Raw genomic sequence first — 26,015 nt, forward strand, 5'->3', positions numbered from 1 at the left:
GGTCTGGTTTGCTTTTAGAGGGAAAGAATGGCAGTTGGCTTTGGCATGGGTGTCCCCACAGCACCATGTGGGTCCATATAATGTTCATATGTGTCCATATGATGTCCATTCTGATGTCCATATCATGTCCATTATGATGTCTAAATCATGTCCATATGATGTCCATTCTGATGTCCATATGATGTCCATTCTGATGTCCATGTAATGTCCATTATGATGTCTAAATCATGTCCATTCTGATGTCCATATGCGTCCATATGATGTCCATATGATGTCCATTCTGATGTCCACTATGATATTCATTATGATGTCCATATGATGTTCATTATGGCATCCATTATGATGTCCATATGAGGCCCATATAATGTCCATATGATGTCCATTATGATGTCCATATATGTCCATATGATGTCCATATCATGTTATGATGTCCATTATGATATTCATTATGGTGTCAGTTATCGTGTCCATATGATGCCCATATGATGTCCATTATGATGTCTATATGTGTCCATACAATGTCCATTGTGATGTCTAAATCATGTCCATTCTGATGTCCATTCTGATGTCCATATGATGTCCATTATGATGTCCATATAATGTCCATTATGATGTCTAAATCATGTCCATTCTGATGTCCATTCTGATGTCCATATGCGTCCATATGATGTCCATATGATGTCCCTTCTGATGTCCACTATGATATTCATTATGATATCCATATGATGCCCATATAATGTCCATATGATGTCCATTATGATGTCCATTATGATATTCATTATGGTGTCAGTTATYGTGTCCATATAATGTCCACATGATGTCCATTATGATGTCCATATCATGTCCATTATGATGTCCATATCTTGTCCATTATCATGTCCATTATGACATCCACGATGATGTCCATCTGTGTCCATATGTGTCCATATGATGTTCATATCCGTGGCAGTTTACAGAATCTCAGAGTGGTTTGGGTAAGAAAGGCCCTTAAAGCCCATCCAATTTCACCCCCCTCTCCCCTCCAAATCATCTTCTCAGGTCTCTCTTCACACCTGAGGAGAGATGAGGAGCCCCACCCCATCAGCTCCATCACTAATTCGAATTCTTTCCCCAGTTTTCAGGTCTCCCCATGGGAGACATGGGCATGAGCTGCTCCTCAGGGTCCTGGGGACAGGCTGGGTAAATCAGGGCAAACGAGACTTCTCCTATCACTGGGCATTTCTGCCCTGGAGAACAGACTGAAAGGACCTGTCCAAACACTGAGCCCTTGTTTTCACAGAGCATGGCTCCCAGGCTGGTCACCTTGGCAAGAAGAGAGATGAGAGCCCCAGGAGTTCCTTTTTCCCTCCATAACTGATCAAATAAGATTTCATCTCTCTCTCCAGGAGTGCTTGACGTTTTCCTTGGAGCAGAGCAGCTGCTGCATGGGGCCTGGGTGCTGGTGGCATCCAGAGGTGGCTGTCAGTGGGATTTGGGAGGGCAGGAAACTGAGCAACACTCGTGAGCTGACCCTAATCCCACACACCCAGCCCAGCACTCTCCTACAGATCATTCCCAATAAGATGCCTGGGAAAGAAACCATGAAGAAACCTCAAAAATCATCCCATGGGCATGGACACCTTCCACTACCCCAGGTTTCTGAAAGCCCCATCCAGCCTGGCCTTGGACACTTCCAGGGATGGGACAGCCACAGCTTCTCTGGACACCCTATTCCAGTGCCTCACTACCCTCACATGGAGGATTTTTTTCCCAACACCGACCCTAATAAACCTCTTTCAGTTTGAAGGCCCTCCCCTCTGCACACTGGACAAACCCTTTCCCCAAGCATCCCCAATGCCTTCAGGAGTGGGACTGTTGCTCTTCCAGCCTAAACTGACCCTGCTTCCCAGAGCCAAGCATGAGGGGAGCTGAAAAAAAGAAAAGAACAGGAAGAGAAATCAGGGAAAAGTAAAGGGCTTATTTGTCAGAGACATGAGTCGAAGCATGAGTCTGGTTCCTCACCACATGAAAAGCTCTGCTGCTGCTGCCTGGAGGTCTTGGGGAAGAAAGGGGGGTCCTGCCGAGCTGGGATTTGGCAGGGAAGCCTCCCAGGCCAGGGCTGGATCGCAGCAGGATGGAAATCAATGCCAGCTTTGTGCACAGGTAGCTGGGGAGGATTTATGACCCTCCCAGGGGTATGAACACAGGCCGTGAATTAAAGCACTGTTGGAAAACCGGGAGGTTCTGACTTCAGAGCCACAGTCCTGCGGAAAAGGACGGGGCAGATTCTTCCACGAGCGCTCTAAAAATTAAAATGAACTGCCAGAAGTTCCTTTAAAACATGCATTTTGTGAGTGCTCACCCCGTGGGACCCCGCTGGCCTCACCAGGGCTGCCATAAATCGCGCTGGGCTGTAACAACCGCATGGGGAGCACGGGGCAGCCCGGGGCTGCCAACATCAAACACCACACAAGTGGAAGACAGATTTTTTTTTTTTTTTCTGGATGTCCCAGCAAAGCACAGTGAGCACCTTGTCCACTGATGCTGCTCCACAGGCAGCACTTTGGGGTGGGAGCTCGGGGTTGGCTCTGGGGTTGGGTCTCAGAGGCACCGACCCTTAGAAATAAACCCAAACACCACTGCTGAGAGCAGCAGCTCCAAACACTCCCTGCACAGGCACAACCTCCCCAGGACAAACCATTCCAGCCTGTTTGAAAGTTTTAAATTTCATTACCTGGATGTTTTCTTCCTGCAGTGAAGCATTCAGTACATTATGTAGCTGCATCAGCCCAAGGGCTGCAAGCACTGCATCCAGCAGACTTATTTTCCCAGAATTATTCTTTCCAGCTCCTTAGTGACTGGTGGGGTTTGTCATATAAGTGTGTTAGAGAGATTTGGGACTTCTTTTTTTCAACTTTTTTATGCCTTTTGGATTTCACAGAGGGGCTACTGGAGACCAAGAACAACAGCAGAACTTGGGAATATGATTTATTCCCAGGGAATATGATTTATTCTCAGTATTTCAGAGTTTTAGAAAGGTGGAGCAGACTGACTGGTGAAAACGAGACAAATTTTGGGGCAATCTAGTCTTTTCTGGAAGATAACAGGATTTAGGCATTGCCCATGACATAACTGGTGGTAACTTTAGCCCAATGACAAGGTATTATAGATAGGGAATCGCCTGACAAGTCATTTTCCTATGTCACAGCTACCAGTGCCACACATGGGGCAACACTGGGAAAAGGAGTAGGGTCCACATCTCCAAAAAAAAACCACCTCAGAATCCCCCAGAATGGGGGAAAATAGAAAGCAGGGCACAGCCTTTTGCTGTGGAAGGATTTGGCTCGGTTTTAAAGCCTTATTCTGTTCCCAGGAGGGCCAGGACACACCCCCTAACCTGGCTCCCTGCACATCTCACAGAATTCTGGAATGGTTTGGGTTGGAAGGGACGCTAAAAATCACCCCAATSCAMCCCCCCTGCCATGAGCAGGCACGGGGATGGCTGGAATCTCTCCCTTTTCCTGCCAGGAGGTCATTTCATGGTTTTCCAGCAGAGGGGGAAATAGGATCGCTTGTTCCACCGTCGAGCCGCCCGCTCTGCCTCGCGTTCCCGGCGGGACCGAGGGATTTAGGAAAATGCGGCATTATCGATCCCGGCATTCAAAAACCAACATTCCCTTTGACCGGCCAGGCCAAGCATTGTTTTGGAAGCACCCACACGGCTCCATCAGAAGTTTTAAGATCAGCCCCATCAAAGAACTCTAGGACTCGAGAAAATGAATTCAAAATTTAAAATACATTCCAGGTATTTTGTATGTCCAAGCTATGGGGTTGTCTCTGCAGTATGGCTCCGACCCCACAGCTGAGTGCCCACCTTGTCCTTCTTCATGCTTCTACTCAGGTCTTCTGCATGCTCTACAACATAAAGCCATCTCCGCATCTAAATCCTTCTCCTGATGACATCTACACCGGGATTTTGATTGTTGAAGTTCAGAGATGAAGACCTTGCTAACCAGCTTGGCTTCCTTGGCAAAGCAGAAGTTTTTTTTTTTACCAAGCTGCTGTGCAGAGAAAGAGAGGATGGGCTGAGAAAATCCCATGTGTGCCGCAAAAGCACGTGTGAARCAGCGAAATTCCCAAGGGCAGAGCTCCAACTGCGAGGCGCAGCTTCTTGATCTCGCCGTAGCTGACATCTCCATAACCTCAGCACACTGCAACAACCTCGATGTTGTTTGAAAAGAAATCTCCATCACCCCTGAACAAAAGGCTGTCTGCTGTGCCCTTTTCCCTGGTGAGCCCTGAGACAGCACACAGCACGTTGCAGGTGTCAGTCACATCACAACTTGGTGGGTAGCATGGATTGGATAAAATAAAAAAAGAACAAGATTTTCCTTCCTTTCCTTTAGATGTTCGTGGTCTTCAAGCCAGGAACAAAATTCAGATTTGCACTACTGCATGAATTATGTACTACCAAAAAATATAAATAGAATATTGGCATAAAAAAGGACGAATTTTTTCCCATTACTGTATCCCCTGCAGCAAAAGCTATTCGAATGTACTAAAAATAAAAATCTAAATATGAAGAAGGAGCAAATGCAAATTGCTGGATGACAATAACATTATGTTATATATGTTACAACTTCACCCTGGAGCTAGGCTGGTGCAGCCAGCCACATTACCCAGGAGCTGCTCAGGTGCTACTTAAAAGATCAATGCACTCTTCAGGCAGAAATTAATTCCCTTTGTTGGGCCAAACACATCTGAAGGGGAGACTTTTTTGAAGAGGAACAAAATCCTGTGTTGCTGTCACAGAGTTTGTTTACCCTGAGTTAATCTGCCCCAGATTTTAGGTATGTAAAGATTGTAAATGAGTTGGGTGCCTTTCAATTAAAGAGTTCTTCAGTATCAGGGAAAGATCTCCGTGGTGGGAACAGCCACAAAGGAATGGTGTGAGCTCCCTGCCCACCCCAGCCTGCTCACTGCCCTTTTTCCACACTCCTGATGGCTTTGTGGCTCATCCTCCTCACCCTGACTGCATCACCATGGACAGCGTGGCCACCTCAGAGGTTCTGAGACTTAATTCAGGTTTGGAGTCAAGGATCCAACACAAACATTCAGCTCATAACACTCTAAATGGAACCACAGCTTATATATATGTCTGTGTCTCACTTTTGGAACACAACACCTCTGAGGATGGTTCTTTATTTTACCTCTTTATTTATGTGGAGCACCTTGCTGGCTGCTCAAATCCCTCCTGCACACCTCTCCCCCAGACAATCTCCCCTACCAGTGAGAAATTGGTGCTGTGCCTGACTGCACCAACCAGCCCAGCCTTTCACCYGGGAGATGTGGCACAAATAACTCCYGTTATATATAGGGGGTGYCTCTGACACTGCTRTCAGGASAGAGAAGATGTAATGCTCCAACAGCCTTGCTCACGTGCTGAGAAAACACTTGGCTGTGCAAAACAGAGATTTGTATCACAGGTCTGGATGGAAGGCAGGGTTGGCAAGTGGCCAGGGAGGGTCCCACCGTGGGGACAGTGGGATCCATCCCCACCAGACCATGGCTAGAACCTTTTAATGTGGTTCTGTCTTAACAGCGACCTGCAGAGAGGCTGTGATGTCCRACAAGGGGGGATTGCCTCAGGCCAGCCTCATTTCCCTACTTTTTCCCCCAGGAAAAAGCAATTTAGGTTTAATAGTATATTAAAAAATATTAAACCCCTTATTGGAGTCCTTCTTGCACAGGCAAAGAGAGGAGAAGGACTTTGTGAGCCCATCTGCAGTGCTTTAGTAGGTAAAGGATTACATTAAGGTACTCCCCAAGGTCACAGACAGGCATTTCTCATTTCATTTCAACACAGACTTCACCCCCGTGCTACATTTCTTAGTGTTTAGCAGACAAGCCACAGGGTCATTCTGAACTTTAATTACATGAAAATAACCTGCTAAGAGGTCCTTTTATTTTGATAATTTACAGGACCAGCTATTGAAAACGAGCTTTGTAATTGATTTGGGAAATACACAGGATGACACTTCCAGCCCAGCTTTGTGGACACAGGACAATTCACTGTCTGCTTAACAGCCATAATAGTCCAGGACCAGACTTCCCTACAATAATTACACTTTCTCTAGGATTTATTGAGGTTCAAACTTCCAGTTGTCTGCTGGGAACACTTCATTTATGCATGAAGCGTCTTGGTCCATTTATGCAGAAGAAAAAGGCAGGGAGGCACAGGAGCTTGTTTGAACACRCAAGTCTCCATAGATCATTTACTCTTTATTAAACTGATATCTAATGAAGTTACAGATTCCTTGTGCATTTTTGTCCCTGCCCAGGGCCCTTAGGAGCATTTTGGAGGCTGTAAAAAGTTGAGGAAACAGCTATGAGGCAACTTGGGYTATGACTAAGTGTCTTTCCAACACCCATTTTTATTTTCTTCTAACACAACYGAACTAAATATTGTCATCTTGTGACTATTATCCTAAAAATAAATAACCTTTGGYGTTCCTGCTTTCTGTGGATTTCTTACACTTGTGCCTACCCACTCCTTCAGTTCTGAGATTCCACCCACCTAAAAGAATTAGAGCCACCATGAACAGACAGATTTTCACAGGATCACAACAATTTCAGATGTAGGGGACATCTTCCTCCKCCCCAAATCACTTTGGAAAACAAAGAATTCAATGTGGGGCCCTCCAAGAGCCAGGTGATAACTCAAATCAGGTTTAGARGTGGGAATCTGCCTTGTGGGGCTGGCAAGGGGAGGAAGCTGATCTGACATTTCCTTCATGTATCCTCAAGGTACATGTTCCTCATAACACAATTCTGTGCTAATCTTCAATTTGCTGCACTGGGAAGCTTTTCCCTGGTCAGCAGCCAGACACATCAAAATTACAGTGAAGTCACTGTGGGAAATAACACRAGTTTCCCCCTCCTTCAAATTAAAAGGAGGGCGCAGGCTGGACAAGAAACACCGCTGCAATAGGACTTGATTGACTTTAGTGTAGAAACAGTTGCACAGTTTAATATATTTCCTTGCCAGAAAACAGGGAATTTGTTTCCAAAAGGGCAAAGGCCCCTGGGATGTGTCCTGATTCTTTGTGATTCGATCTGCGCTGCTGTCAATGATTTACCGCGGCATTTCRGAGCCCGGTGGGCTCCGCGCTCCTTCCAGCAGCCCCGAAAACTTAAAAGCTTTGGTTTGCAGCTGATCTACGGCACAAATTTGCATATGGGGAAGCAATGTGGTGGAGCCTGGGCCAGCTTTATCCCTTGATCCTGTCCATATTCTCACTGGCTTCACTGCCAGGCCAGGCCACRGCAGTGAGCAGCGAGCTCCAGGCGCTGCCTTCCCACAGGTGAGTGTGTTTTTCCTTCCCCAGGAAACATTCCTTTCCATACAGGAATTACCAGCACGTCAGGCAGCCCCATCAGCTCTGTCCCGACTTGAGGAATGTGCACAAAGCCACCAGGAAAAAAAAAAAAAAAATTGGCAGTAGTCCAAAGCCCAAGCCAAGCATCGTAATTCCTTCTTAAAGGAAGTGTTTGCACAAGGGTTTTTCTTTTGCAGATGACTATTAAGTCTCCTTAAACTTCCTGGCTGATATTGCCACACTGGGCTTGGGCACCTGAAATGAATTCTCTATGCAGGATGATTTATGAGTTAATATTTTTCATATTCTTTTGCATTATAATTATTTTACATTCAACAACACGAAGCTAACAAGTGCATGTGAATAATCCAGTTTTCAATCCAAGCCAGAACCTCATACCTCAGTTGTTTTTTGTTTTTTTTTTATTTCCATGAACAATATTATTAACCTATCTGAGTGTCACTTGGGCTTTGAAGGAAAGGAATAAACAAGTTACTTTTTTTCTAATGCTACAGTGTCATGATAGGGGAATGGGTGGATTTCTTTTTTTCTACAGCTATTAATTTCAGGCTTGTTGTAAAGGCAAATATGATTTAGAAGGATCAAAAAAAGGTATCAGTGATAATTGGAACACGGAGACAGGGAGAAGGGGGAAAGGAAAAAAAACTGTGGTAGTGATACACTTAATTATGAAGGCTTATTCYGATAATCCCTTTTGAAAATGAACAAAGACGAGATTTTTGATGTTTGATGAACTTMTCAAACAAGGCAGAATAATGAAGAGGTAAACGCAAAATCCAATCGAAGGTGAGCCAATTAAGTACTTTGTGAAGTGCTGAAGGATGCAGTCCACAAATCCTCCTGTCAGAGCAAAAAAAAGGCATCAATACCTGYGTGTCCACAAGCTCTGGGTTTGTCCGAGGGCTCCTGGGTTTCCATCTCACACACAGACCTGCAGTCACAGCCATCCTTACTGAGCTGCTGTGCCTTTCATTTAGCAAATCTCTCTTCCCCAGCCTCTGATGAATCCCCAATGTGCTCCCTACCTCTGCTAATTATCAATATTTCTCTTTGGACTGCAGTCTTGCATGTAAAACAGGCTGCTCATTAGTTAATCACCAAAATAATAATAAAAATAATTCTGTTCTGRCTCAGAGTAAACCCTCAAAATGTTTTGAAGGCTGTGGCAAATGCAGAGTTGTATTTGCACGCCTCAAATTGCTCCTCAAGACAAAGAAATGGCTCACAGAAATGATGGTTTTAGRAGTAGGGACAGAAACAGAGATTGCAATGATTGGGCTGGGATCTGAAAATCCAGAGAAGGATTTTCTGGTTGCTGTAGTGATATTCAGGGTATGTGCAGAGTCTGATCCAAGAGCCACTACAATACAGTGCCTTTGCCATTTTCTGCTTTTATAACATCCCTTCATCTTTTGTTCTTCTCAGAATTTATGTATTTTGCTTTAAAAACAGTCAACCAAAAAATTTTTGGCCAACATCCTTTGTACCTTGTTCTCTTGGCGCTGTTGGTGCAGCCATTTCCACCACACCACAAAGCCCATGGAAACCAGGAACTGATTTCAGACTTGCTGGGAAAAATCCTGACCATGAGTTCACACTGGTGTAAAAAAAGTGAYGTCAAAACAGGCTCAGGAGTGATAAACATCCCTGCTCCTGGAGATTGTGATGTGCTTCTGAAAAGAAAGGCAAAAAATCAGCTTTTCCTTAAAACCTGTCTCTTCATGACATTCCTTCTGTTTACTCAGGGTGTTTGTTCTGATATAAATATTTTGTGTATATATATATATTTAATTGCAATCTACCCATTGGAAAGGGTGAGGATCTCTTGGGAGAGCAGAAAACCCAAGACAAAATCCCCACCTGCAGCCTCTGAKCAATTCTGATGGTGAACACTTGGAGGGGACACCTTGGGATGCTTCCCATGTCCTACAAAACAGTTTCCTGCTGGAAAAGCAGACACAGAGATAATTTTCCTCCTTCTAGCCTCCATAACCTCTTAAAAAACTCTTCAAAGACCTCAGACCACTCTCTCTTCCCCCCAGGAGAAGCAGCAGAGATGTTAATTCTCTAGTTCCTGCTGACTGTCAGCTGGGCCAGTGGTCAGCATGGACGGATTGCTTTCCTTGCCAAGAGAAAAAAGTAAGGATCYGCTGTAATGTATTCATTTATCTTCAGATGTGTCTGTGATGAGGATGTACACACATTAATTATATATATTATACATATTCATCATTCTGAAGCATCCAGTAAACTCATCCAGATATGATGGAAATGCTCCTCGGCTGGAGAGGCTCTTACTTACTCTTGGTGTAAACTGGGGAATAAATTCATCTGAGGCAGCAGAACAGCAAAAGAAAAATCAAGGCAAATGGTGGAAGAGTCAGGCCAGAATATTTGCCAAAGACCTTCTTCCTTTTCTATCTTAGATTTAATTAATTATCCCCTGATTCTTAATGCAAATAGTCCAGCGAGAAGAAATTAGAATAAGCCTTCATGCATCAGCTCCCGTTCTCATTTTTTTACATCATTTCACATATGTCTTCATAATTTGAGAATTTAYTTTCAAATACCTGACATAATTCTGCTTTCCACTGAGTTTATTTTATCCCTGCATTTTTTGCTTTTGCATTTCCTGTGCTTATAGACAGTATATTGTCTGTAAAAAATGCAGCTCTTCTGCCTTTCCATTTTTTTTTTTCTGTTCCTAGTTTAAAGAGCAGCAGTTCTCATTAATAATCCATCAGAAATGTTGCAGGATCAGTGCTGTAATTAGTGTCTGTGTCCATCTGAGCCTGGTGCATTGCAGGACAAAGCATATGCAACTGGAAAAATGCCATATTATTTCCAAGGTATAAAATAGAAATATTTTAAAAACAGCCAATCCAGTCCTCTCTAAAGTTCACGTGCATAAACTCCAGGCAAATCTGAGCTCCAAACTCTCTGCTGACTGTCCTCTTTTTACCATGTATAAAGTCTTTGAGCAATACACACACTCAGAAATAAAATGGAGAATAAAATGATAGAGGAATAGAGATGAAAATGATASTTTTGGTTCTCTATGGCCTGTGGAGGTGATGTCTCTGGGGGATACAGTGGCTGTGTCTCTGTGCAGCACCGCTACCGGCGCCTGGTGCAGCCAGCAAAGTTTGAAGGGCGACGCTGCGCGGGGTTCCTGTGGGATGAACAAGCCTGTCAACCTAAGACAGCGTGCACAGGGCCACCAGCGTGTGGGGARGACTTCCAGTGCAAGGAAACAGGTGAGTGAAGCAGGCACAAACCCCTGCCAGAGAGGGTTTGGTCCTGGGGGTATCAGTCCCCTACCCCAAGCGGCAGGATGGTGAATCAGTGTAAGAGAAATCAGGAAATTTCCCCTCTTCRTTCTAATCCCCCCACACTTTTACAGAAATCCACCCATGTTACACTCGGTTTTGGGTAGAAAAGGAGGCTGTTTGACAGAAAAATGTGAATTTTTCTGTGGAACAAAGAGAATAGAAATTATTCTGCTCCAACTGCTGTGCCAGGCGCTCGCACTCCCCTCCACAGGCACAGAGCTCCGCTTTCTCCCCTGCTAAAGACAGAGTTCAATCATCAATCCAAMCAGCAATCTGTTGGGGTGATTTAGTTATTTTTAGCCATCTCCCAGCTCTGAGGATTAGGATATAAAACGGCTGTTCTCTGGAAGTTTGACTAGCCTTGACAGATTTTGGTTTTGACACAAATGGCTCAAGCTTTCAATGAAAATTCTGTTGAAATTTAGAGACACAGGGCAGCTCTGTGACCAGCTCATCAGCTGGAGCAGGTTATCATCATTCAATTGGGGTAAGTGAAAGCAGTGCCAGTTCCCTCCTCAAGGCTTTCTCCATGCTCCTAGAAGCAACAGCCTTTCCACGTTGCTTTTCCTGCAAATATCCATCCTTGCACTCTGATTATTGCAATAAGTTCCCCAAATGCCTCCTGCAATGGGAAGAGGAAAAATTGCACTTTAACAAGGTGGAGTTGACTTCCTTAAGCCCAGGGGAGAAGATATTCCTATAACAACTTTCCAAGAGCATGATTTTACAAAATAAAGTCAGGGCAGCRAGGTGACCTCACCTGGATTCCCACACCTCGGGAGTGGCCAGCTTGGACCCCGTGCTGTGTTTGCTCTAAGTCACAAAAACCTTCCCCCAGGAGCTTGGAAAAGCAAATTCCCAGTGGAACAGAGCTGTGTTTAACACCCAGCAGGGCTCCTCGTGGCCCTGGGATGTGGGTGAAGAACAGCACAATCAGGGCAAGCTGCCTGCCAGGKTTTGTGGAGGGCGGATAAGCCACCGCCTGCATCTGTGCACTTTAGGGCGCTGCATTAAACGGCATCTCGTGTGCAACGGAGACAGAGACTGCAGAGATGGGTCTGATGAGGATAACTGCGAGGAGGACAAAGATATTGAAAACCCTTGTGAACAGCTGTTCCAAATCCCAGGGGCGGAAAAAGCGGTCCAAGGGTGAGTAATTAATCAATAGCTGCTCCTCTCGCAATCAACACAGGATTATGTTTCTTATATTGCTCTTCCTTGGTGATAGCGGTGATCCATGAATTGATAGGGTGCTGTACAAAACCCAAAGGGGAGGTGCTGCCCTGTGTGACCATGGGTAGCAATGAGGGTTCATTCCAGCTTTAATTTCAAATCCTGTCTCGGATCTMTTCCCTGCCTTTGGCCTCTCCCAGCCACACTGTGATGCCCTCTTTATACTCCTGTAAAAACAGATCCCAGTTATCTCACAGCTTTCTGCAGTTGTTAAAAGTAATAGTCTAAAACAAACAGCTACACCCCGCTGGCATTCATCCTTAAGGAGATTTCATTCCAGGATTTAGGACTTCAGAGCACAGATTCAAGGCAGAGAGTAGTAAATGTAAATACTCCTGTCCGTGAAAAATGTTTCCCTATTCAGTTTCAAATTTTGATTAGCTAATACAGGTAAAAAGGAAATCCAGAACAACTCAAAAGGCAAATTGTGCATTGTAACATTTTTGTAAATCTTGTGTTTTAACCCAGCTACTGCTCGGTTTCACTTGGAGAGCACRGCCYCTGCCTGTGGCAGGAKGTTTGGAAAGAGGTGATCTTTAAAGTYCYTTCCTTCCAACCCAAATCATTCTAGAATTTTATGAACATGGGCTGCAGGATGAAAATGGAGCCAGTCCCAGCCCAGAGAGCAGGAAGAAGGAGGAGTAAGGAAATAACAAGTGACAGACTTGGCAAAGCATAGCCTTCATGTCTGGGGAGGGTGTTAACTATCCTGAGAAATGGGACCATTATTAAAAAGAAAGAGATGAAATAAAGATAGAAAATAATTGCAGAGAATGCCAGGAAGCACTTTGTGACAATGAGATGCATTAGGCTCAGGGAGGACCTGGAGGAATTCCAGGACTTTGGAACTTTCATAGCTGTACTTGCAGGGAGGGGCTGGGCAATGTCACTGATTTCTTCCATTTCTTGCAAGCGAGTCCAAAGTAATGTCTTGGAAATAAAATGGCTGTTTGTCACCTGGTGGCTTTGGGAATGAGACAGCAATGAAATAACAAAACCAACACAGCATTAAGTTCTATTCCAATTCCTCAGGAGATCTGAGGGTAGATAACACGTAGTGTCAGGAGAACCTGTGACAGAGGCTGAGGAAAAAAGCACAGGAGCTGTGGATAACTTCCTGAATGCTATTTCTTTCCAAGATACAACATCCTAACAGGGGAATGGATGCAGAACATATATGACCCTGCGTTTTTTGGAGGGAGCTGCGAGTACGTGTACAATGGGGAGTGGCGGAAGCTGCTGTACGACCCCGTSTGTGAGCGCCTGTCCTACGGAGACGACGAGAAGTATTTCCGCAAGCCTTACAACTTCCAGGTGTACCAGTTCCTGGTGAGCGCTGTGGGGGCCAAACTCAGCAACAATTCCCCAGCAAAATGCCAAACTTCCCACAAAGATATTACGTGCATTCTATCACTCACTGCAGGTTGTCTTTCAAGGTGTAAATGCGGGTTTATAGGACGTCAATGGTTTTATCACTAAGGGGCATCCCCACTGCTTTCTCTGGCCCAATCAGAGCCAAGAGAAATGGGTTTTCTCTAAGTTCCTCTATTAATGAGCTGTAGAGCTTGCATAAGCCTCTTGCTTGTCTAGGGGTGGAGTTGGCCATGTGTAAAACAGCAACAATGCTGCTGGTTCAATCTTTAAAAGCATTTTAAGCCTATGGCACTGGTACAAGGGGCATAAACCCAAATTCTGAGTGAGGCAGGGATCCTGAAACCCGACACCATGGATCACAACACCTACAGTCCATGAGGTCACATCTGATGTTGGACACTGACCCAAGCAGAGCAAGGATTCAGCTTGGGTCTCCCACATCACAAGTGGGTGCCTTGGCTACACTGTTGAACAGTCATTGTGGTTTTTGACACGAATGAATGAAACCAAATTATTCCTGGGAAATATCACTCAATGGAAGTAGCTTTCATGTCCTCCTAGCAGACAGAGTCCTTTAGTCCCCAGTTTGAGCACTGGGGCTGGCTTTTTATGGAGCTGGCACAGCCCAGACTGAGCAGAGCTGCTTGATTCCACATGCCAGCAAAGTAGAGCTGTCAAGGAAAAGGTCACTTCTCTAMAACACAGGCAAAACAATGTTTGTTTTCTAGCCTTGCTATTGTAAATAGATGTTGATTTTTTTTTTTCTTCTAAATAAATCCATCCAGAAGCAGGTTGCAGAGGAAAAAAAATCCAGTCCAAATTGTGTCAGGCTATCTTAATAGGTACAGCTCTGGCTWGGAGTGGCTGAACACAAACCTCTCCCCTGCTTGGAGACAGATGAGGCAAAATGCTTGGCTTTATCCACATTTCTCACATATTTCCAAATTAAATGGCACGGGACTTAATTCCTTATTCCACACTCATTGAAGTCAGTGCYGGTGCTGTCAGGAGCATCACGGGCCTCAGCAGAGGTACCATCAGCTCCTTCAAGAAAGAGAGATTAAAAATGAGGGGAAGCACCTGAAAAATTAATGTCTGCTCCTTTCATTTTAGGCTCATGCTGACTCTGGATTCTCTTTTGAGTCTTATGACGATTCAAAGGAACTGCTTGATGCCATTAAAAGAGATAGATACCAAAAATCAGGCTTCACCATTGGAATTGGGCCTCCAAAGGTACCTGTCAAGGTAAACCTGGGCCTYGCTTTATCAGAGAAAAAAGGAACCCTGAAGAATTTCACAGGATATGATTCAAAGGTAAAAAAAACCCTCAACCAAATCAGTGACGCATCTGCTCCTGTCACGTCATCTGTGCATCGCGTGGTCGGGCTGTAAMTCATGTCAGTTTGTTCCCTCAGTTGCATTTTTTGACACAGAGTAATTGTACCTTAATTTGTTCATGTAATTGCAGATGTATGATCGTTAGTAATCCTGTTTGCTGTTCTTGGTATGTCTCAGCAAACAGGGAGCGGGAATAAAATTGAATTACGGAGTGCCACACCACACATCTCACCCCATCCCACTTCATGGCTACAGCGGGCACATAAATTAAAAAAATGCTTAAAAGTGATGGTGAGGGAGGAAAAAATATCAAGATGCTGATCAGAAAAGTCAACCTCAGGGAATGATCTCTGGTAGCAAATACATCTTGCTCAAATTAATAGGAGCTGCCTTGTGATGGGGAAATAGGCTACTTTGTACAAGAGGTTAAAATACCACGCTGAAAAAAATCATACCTGGAAATAGGGTRTGCTTCTCACAGCGGGTTGACATCATGGACTGGTTGTGATGACCCTTTTCCAACCTAATAACATGACTGCTGGTATTTCCCATATTTACCGTGCCCCATCTCCACTTCTCTCGCAGCTGCTGACAGAAAACAATAAAGAAGAATTACTCTGATGGTGCTCTGAGTTAAAATACCCTTAAAAGCTGTTTGAAATAAGCACCATTATGGTATTTACTGTGCCCTTGTCCAGACTCACRTGATGCTTGCAGCTAAATGATGATCAGTTATTGGAGGAATCATTTTAAGGGYTGCTTATCTTGCAGTGGAAATTTGTCCAAAGTAATGGCAAATGTAGAGATGGAGTCTTGGAGCTCGTGGTACATCCAGGAAATTCTCCCTCCATCAGCATCTTCCTGGCCAGGGAATCCCTGCTGCTGGGCTGGGCTTGACCCTTGTGCTTTGTCACTCATTGAGGCTGTGAAAAAAGCAAAAAGGAAATTAACAGTATGGAAAGGAAACCAGAAAAAATAATTGCAGAAATGGAGAACAGAAGGGAATTGTGTGTAGTCCAAGTCTGATTGTATCATCAATAAAAAATCCTGCAGTATCCAATCTCCTTGGTCCTCCACCTCCACAGCACACAAGAAACAGATTTAAAAAAAAAAATATCACCATTTATTTCATTTAAACTTGGGCTTGTTTTCATGCCTTCAACATGCAGTGACAATCACAGACATTCAGGCTTACCCCTGTAAGCCTAAAGACTAGAAACTCATTTGTATAAATTAAATTAACATTGACTGCAGCTCCTCTTTCTTTTACCTGCAGAATCTTGAGTTCATCAGAGCTGTGACCAAGGTGCAGACAGCCCGTTTCAAGATGAGGAGGGACAACATTGTTCTGGATGAAGATGTGCTGCTGTCCCTGCAGGACCTCCCAGACACCTATGATTATGGCATGTACTCCAAATTCATCAACGACTACGGCACCCACTTCATGACATCCGGCACCATGGGGGGCAWCTTTGAGTACATCCTTGTCGTCAACAAGGATGAAATGCGAAGAAAAGGTCAGAGAATCAAAATTATTCTCTCTTCTCAACTTTCTGCCTTAAGCCTGGTATTTAGAATCTGCTTTAAACTGGGTATTTCCAGTCTGGTGGCACTACTSGTGCCTGGGATTAGCTTGAGTGTCACAAAATGCTCTTCCTGCTTTGATTTCAGAAGTATCAGGGTGAGGTTTTCGTCTTTTAGGAAGGAACCTGAACATTATTTTCTCAATTTTTTCAGTGCCACTTGCTAATCTTCTCCTTTTTCTTGTCATCTTTGTTCACCACGAAAGCTCAAGGGCTGCAAAGCCATGCAGAGCTCGGCAGATCAGCCCACTCACATTTTAGCCTGTTCCTAGAGAGGGCTGCAGTTTTCTGTAAATGGAGATATCGTGCTGCAGTACCTCTGCCACTTTGCTTAGTGTCACAGCTGAAGACTAACAGACCCCTGTTAGCTCCAGTTCTCAACAAACTGGAGTGTATGAGRCTGGGGAGCAGTACCTCTAAATCTCAGTTAGATAAAATACCCAGCATGAGAATTGCCACTGCTGGCGAGTCCAAGAATAACATTTTTCCCGATGAAAACATGGGATGCAGAACAATAATACGGGATTTTAGCTCACTAACCAGGCTGTCAGCTTTTGTAAAGGTGTCAACAATGCAATAGATCCCATTTTCCCCAAGAGCCATCACCCTGCTGTGCTGAGGGTACCACAGCCTTGGTAACTCCAGGATACACACTCATGCAGAAGGAAATTGTGATCATGGACAACAGGTGCAAATTGCTATAATTTCAGCAATTTCAACAATTTTCATGGTTCTGCCCCAAATTCTGCCTCTGGTCTGAAATCACCAGCGCTAGATAGCTATGCACTCCATATTGCACATTAACCATGCCAATTTTCCCACAAGAAATTACTGATTGAGAGAATTTTCATCAGGTTCCTGAACCTCTAATGTTTGGAAACACGATGCCTCTTCAAATCACTTCTTCCCTTTGAAGGGTGAGTGATATGGAAGTGAACAAGGTCTTGGCAAGCGAGTCTTCAGGAAGCAGACTGCCAATTTCCAAGGAAGAATTAATCAAGGGCATGTGGAGGGAGGCTATTATTTTGCTTTATCTTGTGCTTGCTGTGTATGTAAGGAGGAGATTTACTGCCACGAGATGCCTTATCTCAGGAAAGAAGGATGCTGAAGTCCAGCAAAAGACAAAAATGCGCCCCAGTAGAGGCATAATTTTCATTCTACTGCAGCCCCATGTAATTTTCATCTAATCCAGGCTGTACCATAAAGTCCAGCCTTAACCAAGCCAGCAGTGCTCAGTGTCACACAACGCTGACCCAGAAGGACCCACCTGCAGTGGCTGATATGCCACTGCCTGAAAGAATTTAGAAAAAAAACCCCTGATTTCTCTAACGTTGATCACAGCCATGCTTGGAGGCTGTGTTTGCAAGGGGATTATCCTTTTTCCCAGAGGAATGGTTGGGATCAGGATGTAAGTGCTCAAGTCTTGAAATCAGAGCTTCCCAAGATGAGTCTGAAGCTCTGCAGGTGCATCACTGAGCCCCCCGGGTCTGAGCTTGAGATCAACCACTGAGAACCCACTCAGCCCACGAGGCTGTTTGCTAAATGCTCTGGAACCCAAAATATTCATCTTTTTATAGATCAGGGACTAAAGCACAAACTCAGGAAAAAGATCTCTCTGCTGAGCCCTCCCTAAATGAGTCACAGCTTAGGTGGTCGCTGAGCATTGGCATAGACTTGAGCTGGACTTTGAGCATTTAGGAAACCTGAATTTTAAAWATTAAATCACCCTCTCTGCTTACAATACCCTGCAGTTTTGCTGCCAGACCCATTTCCAGCTTTCAGGCTGCAAGGGSTTRTATGGATGTGGTCACGAGTGAAATAAATACATATGTCAGAACGAGGTCCCTYGTTGCTCTGCCATCAATATTTTTCATTACTTGTTTTTAAAATAGATTGTTATGGTTCTATTATTTAGCAGAAAACAGTATAATGTGCTCACACATTACAAGAACATTTATGGGAGGAACATTATGCGCCGAGTAAATTAGAAAGAGTCTTCACATATTCTGATTAATTCAAAGTGCGGCAGTAAATCTTATCACTCCAGCACATTTAACTATCGCAAATTATATCATATTAAAAAAAAAAAAAAAAAAAAAAACCTATCAGGGCCCCCCCCTCAAGTGCCAATATTTACTGTGGCCACCCTTTTTGCAGTGATAACCACTTTTCATTTATCAAGGCCTGATCGTGCCGCGACCAATAGCGAAYGGTATCGACAGGCCCTGGCTGAACGTAATTACACAACGGGAGCCGTGGCAAATCAATTAATCAGGGTGTTCCTCAAGTTTAATTTTATGGCACTCCAGCACCGAGATAAGCCATCGCTCGTGCTGCTTTGGGTGGATGAACTTTACCCACTGTGTTTACAACWGTTGAACAGTTTAGCGCAAGTAATCGAGCACTACATGTTTAATTCTTTGTGAGGGCCTGGTTCTGCAGGGACCAGCACTTCAAAGGGGCCTGTGGGAAAGAAAGGTTTTTATCAGGGCCTGTTGTGGTAGGACAAGGAATAAAGGAGAAATTTTTTACTGTGAGGTTGGTGAAACTCTGGCCCAAGTTGCCCAGAGAGGGGGTGGCTGTTCTGTCTCTGGAATCAATTCCAGGTTGGATGTGGCTCTGAGCAAAGCCTGGCTGAAGCTGCCTCTGCCCACATGGCCTTTAAAGGTTTCTTCCAACCCAAACCACTCCATGATGCCACAAAGCCAAAGCTGTGAGTGTTTGAGCAGTGTTTTAAGCACAGACACAGCTCCCCAGAGCTGAGGTGAGGCAGTCCAACCCTGCTCCAGGCTGGGCAAAGGCAGAGATTCAACCCTCAGGCCATTAAACCACAGCACACATTAAACCATCCCCCTGACCTCTATTCTTCCTTTCACCGCCGTGGCATTGACCACCAGGCTCCTCTGTAAAACACTTTGAGTTCCTCTGACAAAAAGAGCGACATAAAAGTTACCAGTTCCTCACAACACCCGCATTTACCAAAATCAATGGGCTTTTCAACTGCTGCAGAAGATGGCCTTGTATTTGCAGTGCTCACATAAAACCAGGCTGTGTGAAATATGCACATTGCTTACCTTGGTGAAACCACCTCGTTAGTCCCCTTCTCCCCTCTGCAGTCGCTTCATGGGTCTCCAGTTAGATATTTTTGTGATGTATGTGGTGGTGGTGGTGGCACAGCAAGGCAGGAAAGTTCTGGCAGCTCTCAGCACACAGACCTTTTCCAAGGTACTGCTCAAGGTGCTGCTTAAGCCATCAATAGGTGGGTCAGATCCTAAATTTAGGAAAATTAGTGAGGATCTATTGATTTCAGCTGCTTTTCCCTAGTTACGGGTTAGCCATACGGGTTAGCCCATAAGAAAATATAAAGGTTTGTTGTTGAATAGATCGAACAGGACAAATGTGCCTGAAGACTTGTGTTAAAGATTTTTACTTTCTTCTAGTGTATTCCAAGGGAACAATTTTTACACCTATGATATAATAGACCCAATATAACTCAATAAAATATTGGGGTTTTCACTGTCCTCTGCCTGGAATAGCTCTTGACTTCGAAATACAAGCCACAAAAATTTTTCTTTTTTAATTTTTTTATTTTTTTAGTTTTTAAAAATTTTTTTTAAATTTTTAAATTTTTTTTTAAATAAAAAATAATTTTTTAAAAAAAATCTTTTCTTCAAAGACAGAAAAAATGATGCAGGAAAATGAACACCCTTCCACAGGAGTCACTGAATTTACCTGGCTGCTTTCTGCTTTGCAGGTGTCACCTCTGAGGAGGTAAGCAGCTGCCTTGGGCTGTCCATTGGCGTTTCATTCAGCATGAGGCAGCTGGGGCTGGGTGTCTCTACCTCAACCTCGGACTGCAAACAGGGAGGGTTCCTGAAAACAGGTATGGCAGCAGGGCAGGGGCTGCTGAGACACCTTGGGACACTTCTGTTGGTCACTTGGACATGGAGATGCTGAGGCACCTTGGGACACTTCTGTTGGTCACTTGGGCATGGAGATGCTGAGACACCTTGAGACACTTCTGTTGGTCACTTGGGCAGGGACTGCTGAGACACCTTGGGACACTTCTGTTGGTCACTTGGGCAGGGGCTGCTGAGGCACCTGGGGACACTTCTGTTGTCACTTGGGCATGGAGATGCTGAGACACCTTGGGACACTTCTGTTGTCACTTGGGCATGGGGATGCTGAGGCACCTGGGGACACTTCTGTTGGTCACTTGGGCATGGAGATTCGAGCAGGGTCACGTGAGGGAGGCAGCTCTGGTGCCATCCCTGAGGCAAGGAGACACCACGGAAATTTTGGGTCTGAGTCTCCAGGAGTACTGATTCATCTTGAAAGAGCAGGAATTGATGTGGCAATGCCTGGATTGGAAACAGGCTGTGGGGTGGCTGAAGGCTGCAGTCCATTGCAGTGACAGATTGGGCATGCACGGCAATTTAAAAAAGTCAAAATTGACTATAAAAAGTACTCAGAGAGGGGACAGAACCCCAGATTTGTACATTTCATAACAAGATACAGATCTCAGTGTGATCTATAGCCCATGTCCCACCCAGAAACCAAGGCTGGAGGAGTGCAGGCCCTTCAGGTCTTATCAGCTTAGAGGATTTGGGATGCTCAGCTTGTCAGCTCTTGATAAGGTGTCAGGGCTCACCCCACAAGCAGAGAACACCGAGCTGCCATCGATCCCAGCAGGCAGCTCCCTGATAGCCCCCTGCACGACTGATCTCACCTCCACTTAGCAGTTTCTGGAGTCTGTGTGCAAACAGCAGCTGAATAACGCTTGTGCAATTCAACTTCCCAGATCCTGAGAGCCACAGCGCAATTGTGGAAGACATTATTCCCCGGATTAAAGGGGGAGACACCAGCTACAGCGAAGGGCTCCTGAACAGCTGGGATGGCAAAATGTACCGTCAGTGGGGAAGGTCGTTAAAATATAATCCTGCTGTTATTGATTTCCAGGTAAGGCTTTTCTGCAGTTGGGAGAAACTCTGAGGAATGAGAGTGTAGCCGAGCAGATCATTCCGTATTTTGATTGTGATCCCATCACAGAACAAGATTAAATGTAATGGGCCGCTGCTCTGGTAACCTCTTATTCATTCCACAATGGGGAGAACAACATGTCCCACTGAGTGCATCTGCAGGGAGACTGACGAGGAGCTTAATGCTGGATTAGTGCCAGGTTAAGTTTCTGATGGGTTCCCCAACAGCTTCACAATGAATTGCAGGTGCATTCATCCCTGTTATTCTCCCTGCTGCCCACCCTCCTGGATAAGCAGGGGACTCCCAGGGGGCTGGGGAAGGTGTTTTGTTTTCCCCACCCCAATAAAGGCTCTGCATAGACAGCCCCCACCCGTGAGTTCTCCGAGCAGGGAGCTCCTGGTTGCTTTGTCAGGTGGGTCCTGTCTTTCTCCACACTCCAAAAAGAGGGCTTGTGGCCATAAAAATCAGCAAGGTTCTGCTCTCCCTTTTGTTTCACTGGATGCCCCATAAAATGGGAAGATCACAGAAGCATCTTATGTGGCTTCTGAGGCAGGGAGGAGGTGCAAGCAGAGAGGGTGGAAAGGGATGGAAAAGAGCAWTCCTAYRGACAAATAACCCWGGGCAGAGYRGGCAGAGGCATGAGGGGGTGGCCACAACTCCTCAGCTGTGGTCAGCAGGACCACAAGCACCCCCAGATCACCGATCTGCTCCAAGAGCAGCTGTGGTGTGCAGGGGAAGGAGCTCCATCACTGCAGGGATACGCTGCCATTTCTATCCCTCTTGTCTTCATCTGAAAGCTCTGACAGGGAGTGGGAGAAGGGAAAATGGATTTGGGAATTATCTGTGTTATTGGCAGGGCAAGAAGGACTGTGCAAACCTTCCCAGGCAGCACCTCAGTGTCGGGGAGATCTGATAACACAGGAGTGCTTTCAGTTCCAGCTGCAGGTTATTCACCTTTTTGCACAAGTTCCCATCAATTCTGGGCAGAATTTCCCCCAGTTTTCCAGTAAACCACGCACTGACCTCTCTGTTGGCTGCCCCACAGCTGAGCAGTCATCCCATAACCAGAGTGGCCGATAAGAGCTCGTGTCCACTGCAGCAGCTTTTATCTGCAGCTCCCTCCATTTGTTGAACAGACTTGTGCAAATTTGCCTAAGAGCTCTTCCCAAAGCCTGGCTGATCCTGATCCTCCCCATGAACCACTCTCACTGCTTTGCACAGTGAGCTGACACTCTGCTCTTCTCTGGAAACAATTCCCAGCCCAGACAGGGAGTGTTTGCACAGGTGCATCAATGGAAAAATAAATAAAAATAAGTGTCCTCAGACAGCTCTGAGTGTTTAGCTTTAATACTAATTTGGATATTAAAACCAGTGGCTCAAGTTTTAATTACAGTTCCCAAACTGGCCTATTTTTGCTGACTGCTGTGTAGGAACTGGATTTTGCTGCTGGAAAATGTGATGAGTGAATTACATCCCCAAAAGCTGTAGATGACAGTATTATTTCACTCCATCAAAGGGTAAAATATATATAAGCAAAAATCCTCATCCTCAGCATTTACTGGATATTTTACAATCTGGCCACTGCAAGTGATAGGGCGGCAATAAATTTTGATGATACTCTCTGTCCAAAGCTCTTACCAAAACATTTTCTTCAAAAAGGCAAAAAGCATGAAAGAATCTCAGGGGTTGTGACAGCACTAAGAAATCAGGAAAAAAAAAAAAAACCCAAAAATGAAAAACGAAAAAACGGGCTTACTGGGGTGTTTTAATTTATCATTCGAATCTATTCTAAACTCCACAGCATGTCCAGAAAAGCCAATCCCACACAAACCTCCAAGATGAGGAAGGTTTTGGAACGGTGGTTTCTCACTGGGGCAGCAACACATTTGCATGATGTGCATGCAGCTGTCGAGGAAGACAAATGAGTTTTTCCCCGAGTCCTGAATTTATCCAGCGGTGTCAGGGCACCCCAGTCGATGCCCAGCTGAAATTGTTTCCACTCTATCCACCTCTATCCATCTCCATCCTCCGCAGCTGGAGCCCATCCATGAAATCCTCCGCAGGAGCGACCTCGCCCACATGGAAACCAAACGGCAGCACCTGAAGCGAGCCCTGGATGAATTCCTGGAAGAATTCAACTCCTGTCGCTGTGGAGGGTGCCTGAATAATGGGGAGCCCATGCTGGTGGGGGACATCTGCTCCTGCCAGTGCCGTCCTGGCTACAGGGGCCCCGCCTGCGAGCAGACTCAGCGCCCAGGTGAGAGCCCAGGGGGCAGCAGGGGAGGGGGAAGGAGCAAAGGGGAGAAATTTCCTCCTCCACGTGGCTAAAAAACAGTTCCTGGTATCCGCACATCAGTCCCACCTTCAATTCTGTTTTAATTGCTGTGGTATCCCAAGGAGCTCTGCAAGAGACTGAGGTCAGCAGCTCAGGACAGAGGGGAATGGATTTAAATGGAAAAAGAGAAGGTTAGATTAGAGATAAAGAAGAAATTCTTCTCTGTGAGGCTGGGGAGGCCCTGGCACAGGCTGCCCCATCCCTGGAAGTGTCCAAGGCCAGGCTGGATAGGGTTTGAAGCACCCTGGAATAGTGGAATGTGTCCCTGTCCACAGCACGGGGTTGGAATGGGATGTTGCCTTCCAACCCAAGCCATTCTACGATTCTGTGATTATTTATAAACAGAGTAGTGGAAATGAGGGTGTGTTTAATTGCTGGATAAATCCATGAAACAAGTCAGAGGGCTTGTGGCATCCCACCAAGAATGGCTGCTCCAAGGGGGAGAGCACAAACCTCATGGGGTAGGAAGCAATGGGAAGGGGAAAGGCTCAGGTGAAGCAACTGGTCAAACAACATAAATGCTCCTTTAGTAAAAGATTGCCACATTTCCAGATTTCCCAGGATGCATTTTGACTAGAGGGAAGTGTCTGTTTTGAGAAAAAATATGTTTTTCTGAAGTGACAGGCTTATATTTATGTTTTCTTTGTCACTTTCTATACTATCCTAAAAAGTTAAGTGGGTAGCAAAAACAGCCGGAACAGGCTCTTTCATTTCCAAAAAGAAGTTGCAGCTCTCTCTGGATATTTTTGTCCTGATTCATGATTAAAAAAAAAAAAAAAAAAATCTAAATCTCAGCACACAAAGCTGGCAGAAAAATCCATCTTCAGAGCAGCTCCACCAGGCAGAGCTCCAGTCCTTCAACCGTGGGCTCATCACTGGGGCCTCACCAGCAGAAAATCAAAGCTGTGATGAAAAAAGGAGTTGGAGCAGAGCTAGAGATAGTTTGTGAAGCTGAATGCTGAAGCTTTGCTTCAGTGACTGCAAAGCAGGTTTCTTTAAAAAGCTCAGATTCCTTAAGGTGTCTCCAAATCTCAAGAATTCGCTTGGCAACTCAGGACCTGCCTGCACTCCTTGATTTTAACAACAGCGGGGACAAGCACCCTTCTAACTTGTAAGCAATTCTTTTCTTTCAGTTTTTTCAGTCCCAAAACTCATTTAAAACCCAACTAAATTTTTATTTATTTTTTAATAAAGCATCATGTTCCAGCAGATGGAAAGCCCAGCTTTCCCAGCCAGCACTAAGTAAGAGCACACACATCCATTTGTGCTGTCTGGATTAATAAAGTGCCCAAGCCAGGCATGAAGGCCAGATGAGTAAATAAAAAACGACAGTAAATGACAGCCATCAAGCATTCCCATCATTCAGGAGCACCGCCATAATCCATAGTATCGACCGCTCCTGACAACTCAGTCTGTACTGTAATGAAAAAGCTTTGAAATGACCCATCTCCAAAAGGACTTTTCACAACGTCCCCACCACGTTAGGGGACTTTTGTCCCTCTGCCTTGCTCAGAGGTGAGAGAGTTGCTGCAGAGAGAGCTGTCAGCTGCCCCTTGGGAAAGGAAAACCAAGGCACAGGCTCTCAAATGAGAAGAAAAATAAACAGTTGTTGGTGTTTCGGTGTTTGGGGTGATGATGTTTTATCCACCCTGGCTTTGAAGTGCCTTGATCTCAACAGCCTGTGCATGGCTGGGATAGAGCAGGAAGTCCATGACCCGAGAGCTGCCAGCCAGAGCTGAAGCTCCTCTTTTTGTTTGTTTTTTCCTTTCTTTTCTGTGTCCCCAGCTGCTGAGATGGACGGGCACTGGAGCTGCTGGTCGGGCTGGTCCCCGTGCCAGGCGGGGACATCGCGGCGCAGCCGGGAGTGCTCCAACCCGGCCCCACAGAACGGGGGACAGCCCTGTGCTGGGAGGAACGTCCAGACCAGAGCCTGCTGAAACCCCAAAGTGCCTGGAGAAGGGTGGTTTGGAACCTGGGCTGGGCTATAAATACTCCAGGTATGCAATGGAATCACCACCGGGAGAAATAATTGAGTGGTGGTGATGCGTTTCTGTACGTGCCAGATTTGCTGTGTAAAATCTGAGTGACTGCTCCGGTGGTTTTGGGATAGAAGCCACATCAGATGGGGTGGGAGCCCCACTAGTGCCCAGCACCACTGCTGCAGCACAAGGGATGACAGGGAATCCACCCAAAGGAGGTGCCTTTTCTGCTGGGTGACCACAGGGCTGCAGCCAGTCATAAAAAAAAAAAAAAAATTTATTTTATTTGAATGAAATAAATTCACTGCGAGTGTTTACACAACTGAGCCTGACTCTCGGGAAGTTTATGGATTTCCCTTTGGGAAACACACGGAAAGCTCACGATCTTTGCGTTCCCGTGCAGTTGGTATTGACATATGTACCACGAAACTTTTGTGAGTTGGCACTGTCAGATTTGTGAGTCCAGCATATTGGCCAGGGCT

At 45.3% G+C, this 26,015-nt stretch overlaps 1 protein-coding gene across 1 annotated transcript; it reads left to right on the forward strand.

Annotated features, from left to right (window-relative positions):
- Positions 1–7,107: 7,107 nt before the first annotated feature.
- Positions 7,108–25,828, forward strand: LOC130586883 (complement component C8 alpha chain-like). The gene is made up of 11 exons (XM_057387801.1): positions 7,108–7,343; positions 9,422–9,518; positions 10,492–10,636; positions 11,713–11,860; positions 13,084–13,273; positions 14,432–14,632; positions 15,933–16,173; positions 19,994–20,122; positions 21,041–21,198; positions 23,254–23,476; positions 25,340–25,828. The coding sequence occupies exons 1-11, from the start codon at positions 7,228–7,230 to the stop codon at positions 25,489–25,491; spliced, it is 1,800 nt and encodes a 599-aa protein (XP_057243784.1). The 5' UTR covers positions 7,108–7,227; the 3' UTR covers positions 25,492–25,828.
- The last annotated feature ends 187 nt before the right edge of the window (positions 25,829–26,015 follow it).

The sequence above is a fragment of the Malurus melanocephalus genome, unplaced genomic scaffold, assembly GCF_030028575.1.
Source record: "Malurus melanocephalus ecotype Western Australia unplaced genomic scaffold, MMel_1.1 scaffold_1377, whole genome shotgun sequence".
NCBI lineage: Eukaryota > Metazoa > Chordata > Aves > Passeriformes > Maluridae > Malurus > Malurus melanocephalus.